Source organism: Phalaenopsis equestris, unplaced genomic scaffold, assembly GCF_001263595.1.
Source record: "Phalaenopsis equestris unplaced genomic scaffold, ASM126359v1 Scaffold001013, whole genome shotgun sequence".
NCBI classification, from domain to species: Eukaryota; Viridiplantae; Streptophyta; class Magnoliopsida; order Asparagales; family Orchidaceae; genus Phalaenopsis; species Phalaenopsis equestris.
This window is the reverse complement of record NW_018165452.1, coordinates 568,093-574,092: the sequence shown is the minus strand read 5'-3', so window position 1 is coordinate 574,092 and position 6,000 is coordinate 568,093. Positions and strand designations below refer to the sequence as shown.

The 6,000-nt window shown below is 35.2% G+C and overlaps 1 protein-coding gene across 2 annotated transcripts in view; it reads right to left on the bottom strand.

Annotated features, from left to right (window-relative positions):
* Window positions 1–876: 876 nt before the first annotated feature.
* Window positions 877–6,000, bottom strand: part of LOC110032732 — a 103,987-nt gene continuing 98,863 nt past the window's right edge. Inside the window, exons 21-26 of one of the 2 annotated variants that reach the window (XM_020736463.1) lie at window positions 4,306–4,388; window positions 4,136–4,231; window positions 3,895–4,017; window positions 3,275–3,358; window positions 1,566–1,709; window positions 877–1,349 (exon numbers count right to left, since the gene is read on the bottom strand). In XM_020736463.1, the coding sequence (XP_020592122.1) occupies window positions 1,026–1,349; window positions 1,566–1,709; window positions 3,275–3,358; window positions 3,895–4,017; window positions 4,136–4,231; window positions 4,306–4,388 (854 nt within the window). In that variant the 3' untranslated portion in view covers window positions 877–1,025. The remainder of the gene's footprint in view (window positions 1,350–1,565; window positions 1,710–3,274; window positions 3,359–3,894; window positions 4,018–4,135; window positions 4,232–4,305; window positions 4,389–6,000) is intronic. The other variant, XM_020736462.1, reaches the window with a different exon arrangement.

Sequence of the window (6,000 nt, the reverse complement as noted above, 5' to 3'; positions counted from 1 at the left end):
TTAACCACTTATAATTTTATTGTTCTACGGAAATAATAATTAATTTCGGTTTATCAGGATAAGTTTGATGAATTTATACTTTAACAAGACTTAAGCTATTTTGATTAGAAGTTAATTAAGTACTAATTAATGTTAAATAAAAATGAATAACTTTTTGTACGTAAAAAATGTGTCGGTATTGATCTTAAAGAGATCCAGCGGTTATGAGGAGAAGAGTACAATGAAGATTGGATGACTGGATGATCCAATCAGACCGTTTGCTCTGAAACGAGAAAGAAAGAGCATTTTAACTAGCCACTATAACGAACCAATACGATAACCTACCTTCCAATAGAACCAATCCAAGGGAAGATTCAGTTTCACAGTATCGTCAATAATTCCATGGATGCTCGAGAGGCTCATCGAAGTTAAGGATTGACAGCCAGACTAAATCAACCAATCGATCCATGCCGACCAAGTTCAATTGAACGAGCTGATCCTCCTGACTTGAAGTCAACTAAATTTAGCCGACCGAGCAAGAAAATAGCTAGACGATAAGATCATACATGTAATATACTAGAAACACCCTAGTACAAATTTCTTCCAAAGAACATTAAAAATGTAATATCATAATTTTGCCATCTCCTCTATAAATAGGTCCCTTAGAAAAGTTTATAGTTTAATAGCAGAGCATTTTTTATTTTTCATGAAGCTCATATTAAATCTATTTACTACAAAAAAAAAAAAAAAGTATTTACATAGCTAACACTTAAACTTCAATTCTTACGTATAATAGCGGGTTTTCCATGTGAAAAAACGATTGGGTGGTAAAGATATAAAAAAACAATGTTTAGGTACCATTTAAGTAAATACATAGGAATTGGGTGGTACATATGTAAATGTCCCTTAAAAAAAAAAAACAAACATTAAATAATATATATACATAATATATTACACCCTAAATAATACCGCTAAAAATTAAATCTATTATTGTACATTGAGAGTAATGTAATCACCGTAGAAGAGTAGTTTCAACTTGAACAAATTCACTGCCCATCATTTCTATCAAGAAAACTGAGCATGAATCCGCTCACAATTCGTCTTGCTAATGGATGGGGTATGTGGCGACACAACCTCCCATCCACATAAGCAATCATGCCAGAGAGGAAGAACCTACCAACAGCCCATGTCCTACCAGTCATTAGCTCTTTCCCATCTGGGGCTATCTCACCTTCAGTTTTGGCCTCTTCTCCTCCTCTCCATTTGATGCCAGCTATGAACCTGTTGGCTTGATTCCGCAGCATGCGAATGGCGAAACTAACGAAGAGATGCTCGCCGAGCGTCAGCACTGTCGGAACGAGCTTCCAATCCTGCACAAGTTTGGTGAAAGAGGAGTAATTATTTCAACCCACATTAAAAGAATCTGATGACTAAATTATCGATTTATATCACTTTATAAAGATTCAGGAGACCATTTTAACATTTATTTACATGTATAAGCGCTATTCAAGTTTAACGAAGTCGAGACAAATGTTGTTGCCAATCCTATCTCTCATTTCATAGCAAAATGTTCGGAGACGACTCACGTTTTCACTTCGTAGATGGCGCAGAGGGCTAGAAAATGTTGAGGCGTTTCCCTTCAACAAAGCCTTGCTAACCAGAAAGCTCTTTACATTTTCCATAATTTCATTGATGACGGAACTATTTGGTGGTAGGTTTTTCAGCAGAACCTGCAAGGAACATGTAAAAGTAAAAAAAAAAAAACACGCAGACTCTAAATGACCAACCTTTCCCTCAGCTGTTTTTCAATATCAAATTAAGTACACACACACACAAAAGACTTTGAAGCAATTATTGCACTTTATATCACTTTAGCGTAGACCTTAAACTCTCCAGAGAATATTTTTGACTGATTTCCACCGTAGGGTTGAGTTTTTATGGTTATCTCTATGGTCAATATATTTTGTTAAGCGCCTCGTACAACGTCGAGAATGCTGGCTGAGATGGAAAATTCTCGACTTTCCTTAGGTTTGCTTGCAAGTAATTAAAATACCAACATCAATCAAATATAATATATAAGAAAATATTCGGAGATATTTTGGTTGTTCTAAAATATATTTAAGAAATTATTTTTGTAGCTCATAAGTAAAATAAATCTAGACTTTCACATTACCTCTTAAAAATTAAAATGGTATTTTTAAAGTGATACGAAAAAATTGGGTGGTATAGATGTCAAAAGGAAAGCTTAGGTGTTAGATATGTAAATATATAGGAATTGGGTGGTTTCGATGTAAATGACCCAAAGAATTTCTGCAATATTGCATGCCTACTCAACAGCTACATTGCTTTATCCAACATATCCACAAGATTTTTAAATGTTCGCAGTTATATAGTGTATATCCGCTTCTAAAAAAGTTCAACTAGGCTTATGAGGGCAGTGGAGGAGGGAGGTCTGCCCATTAATCTTTTTACCATACATTAACTAAAATAAGAGAAACATGCAGAGGCTGACAAAGTTGTGATTACTGGAAGAATGAAATATTTAATGGTTCAACTGGGGTTAAATCGGATGTTGAAACAGAAGATGAAATATATATTTAAATTATTTTAATAAAGATTAAATAATAGTAATATAACTTTTAACAGTTCAAGAAATAATATTTTAATTTGGGACAACACTTTAAATAAAAAATTTAAGGCATTATATTTTCTAAAATTTTAATTTAAATATCATATTTCTGGCCATCCAATCAAAATCAAAAGTCTAAGATTGGACAATATTTGAACCAACCAGTTCTTTAAAAACCAGACCTATTCATGTATTCGCCTGTTTAGCCCTGACCGATTCAATCCAGGTTCTATTTAAAAACGGTTTTGATCTTGGACCGAACCGGTTGAATGACCGACTCATGGTTAAATCGGTCCAACCAGCCAGTCTGGTCTGGTATTCAAAATGAAATAGGAATAGTTACATACATATCATTCAATTCTTATGTATTTATATATCTAACACCTAAACTTCAATTGTTGCATACATACCGCCTTACCTATGCATGAAAAGTTGCATCTTGCTTTTAAAAGTTAAAATGATGTTATTTTTTATGTGATATAAAAGATTTGGGTGGTATAAATGTAAAAATCAAAGTTTAGGTGTTAGGTATGTAAATAAATAGGAATTGAGTGATATGTACATACATGCCCCAAGAAGATAACGTCTCAGCAGCCAGTAACAGCACACTGCATTTGATTTTGATGTAAAATCATGATAATCACAAGCTTTAATTTATCAACATACCTCATTATCAATAACCCTCACACGAAGGTATTCTAGTTTGTACATCACATCCAACATAGCCTGCAAATACCCTTCGACATATAGCTGCATAAATTAGGAGCAAAAAAAAAAAAAATTATGATCTCCAAGCAAAAGATAGAGAAGGAAACTAAAGGTGCGCAATTTTGACCAAAACTTTTAGCCTAAAGAGGAAGCCAAATGAGCTGGCAGGCATGAAATGATGATTTTGTATTTGACATGCAATTATCACGTAAAAAAATGTCAACTCAAGTCAGCCAATCATTCAATTTCGGTTTCTGGCCAGGAATTTGAGCCAAAAAGTATGTTCCAAATACTTTAGATAGATGGCTTTTCCCTACGTTCAGGTAGATCATGTTTATTGCTTATAAGCCAGTAAGTAAGAAAGACTAAGCCAAATGCATTAATAGATGCTTTGTATTTGATGTTATTTAAAATACACATGTGCGCGCGAGTGTGTGTGCAGAAACTGTGAAAAGATGCTTCATGCAAAATCTTGCAACTATCACTATGAAAATGCAGATTGAACAGAAGAGGAATACCACGCCGATCGGATTTATAGTTGACACAAAAGATCGATTACCATTTATATGCAAAACTACCTCATCAACACCAGGACTACGATCAAGTTTGATTCTCCTATCTGGACCACCTTCCATAACAGCTGCTCCCAACAAGGAAGGCTCCATCGCTAGTCTAAGAATTCCTTGGTGGAAACCAGAAACCTAGCAAATTTATAAACTTTGAAATAAGACCAGAGACAAAATTCTTGGAAAAGTCAAAAAATTATAAAATAAAAAAAGCACTTGATAATTTCAACTTCCAACAGATAACATAATTTACCAGACCCTTGAAGCCATTCGTTTCAGCACCTCTGAGAACATTGTCTGATATTTCTGTGACAGTAGCAAAAAGAACATTTGAACCTGCAGTTTTCATCTGCGAAAAATTCGATGAGTAAAATCTTCAAAAACTATGTACAACAATCCACGAATTATTGAAATGCAGCTTACTGTTTTTCCAAGATCCCCAATATAGCGTTTTGTCCCCTGGAATCCCTTGGCACTGACACATTTGTGAATAATCTTAAACATGCCTAAACCATAGAGTTGAAATCATAGATTAGCGTTCAAAATGAGACAGCATAATGCATCAAATATGAGGGTGTAACTATATTACCATAAATTATAACAACAAAAGAATCATAGACATGTTGCAGTATATTAATACAGCAAGGAGGAAAGAGCCAACAAACATTCACAAGTATTTTAATTAGCTAGTCGATAGATGAACCTCTCCTGTCTAGTGGTGATATATCCAAAAATCTAAGCTATAGAAAAATCCTCAGTTGTACCTCAACTTTTTCAAACAAGAGATGCCATAAACCCTCGATTACTAACATAATGAATTACGGGAACCTTGCATTACAACATTATATGCAAGACTGAATCATTAATGTTCTTAAAAATTTATTAATTTCAAGTGACTTTTTTTTTTAAGCATGTGTCCATGGCATTCAGCAAAATGTCTTGGAAACTAATCCATATCCCCAGCAAGCAAAATCTAATAACTATCTTGGATACAAGACAATAATTGAAAACATAAATGTGTAACGGTAGATAAGTTGAAAGAAAAAAAAAAAATTCCAACACGAGAAAATTTGCACGCAAATCAACGAATTCATCAAAACGACCTCCGACGGCAAAACGAATCGAGCCAGCGCGTCAGGAATGTCAAAGTTACCCAAAAATGATACCAATTTTGTTACGTTTAGATGCACGAATAAAACATAAATTCAATTTTTATTTTTCAAAATATTAAATACTTTTTTATAAATTTTACCCCTAAATTATAATCACATTAAATCCTAAACCTTATTTGCGGCTCCACCAACACCCCTTCTCCCTGTTCGAGCCATTCACGGGTTCGAACAAGGCTTGCGCTAGTCCCGCTCCCTCTCGCCCGTGCACTAGGTTCCACGGTGGATCTACGCGGCTCCCGTCTTCTTCCCCGTCTCTTCCCCTTCTTTACGCGGCACGACAGCCGTTCGACTCTCCAATTAGAAGAGACGAGCTGGCCGACGCTTCTACTCCTCGAGCTTCCCCTTTATTGTGATGCTTCTTTTCTCTCTTCTTGATTGGTTGGCCAGTGTGGTTGGAGGTCTATTTTCACTTCTCTATCTATGAAAAGGCGTCTGGGATTATAGTGTGAGGTTGTTGAAAAACTTTTGGAGAGAAAGGAGAGGCTATGTTTCTGTTGTGGGAGGCTTTTAGGGAAGAAAACTATTCTAAAATCTTCTCTAGATCTGTTTTCTCGTGCGCTTGGAGTGTGAAGTGTTCGTGGAGTGTTGTTTATTTTGCTGAAAGTCCTCTCTAAGCTATATTTTCGGGTGATTGTGGCGTGGAGCATTCGTGGTTGTCGTTTCTTGAAGTTTTTAGGGGAAATATTTCTCTTGGAGTGGTTTTCCTGGAATTATCTTCCAATTTTATTTTAAATCTGCTGAAAAGAGGTATTCTTCTCCTTCTCTATATTCTATTTTATCTAGGACGGCATGTTGAGGCATCTCTATCCACGTGCAAAGGTTAATGGAGGAATCACTTAGTTTATTTTGAAGTCTAGGTATTGATACATGCTGGAAATTTTTTTTATGAGTTGGAAAATTATGTTTGGGGCTCATTTCTTGCTTCTCTTGCTGCCCCTTGTTAGAA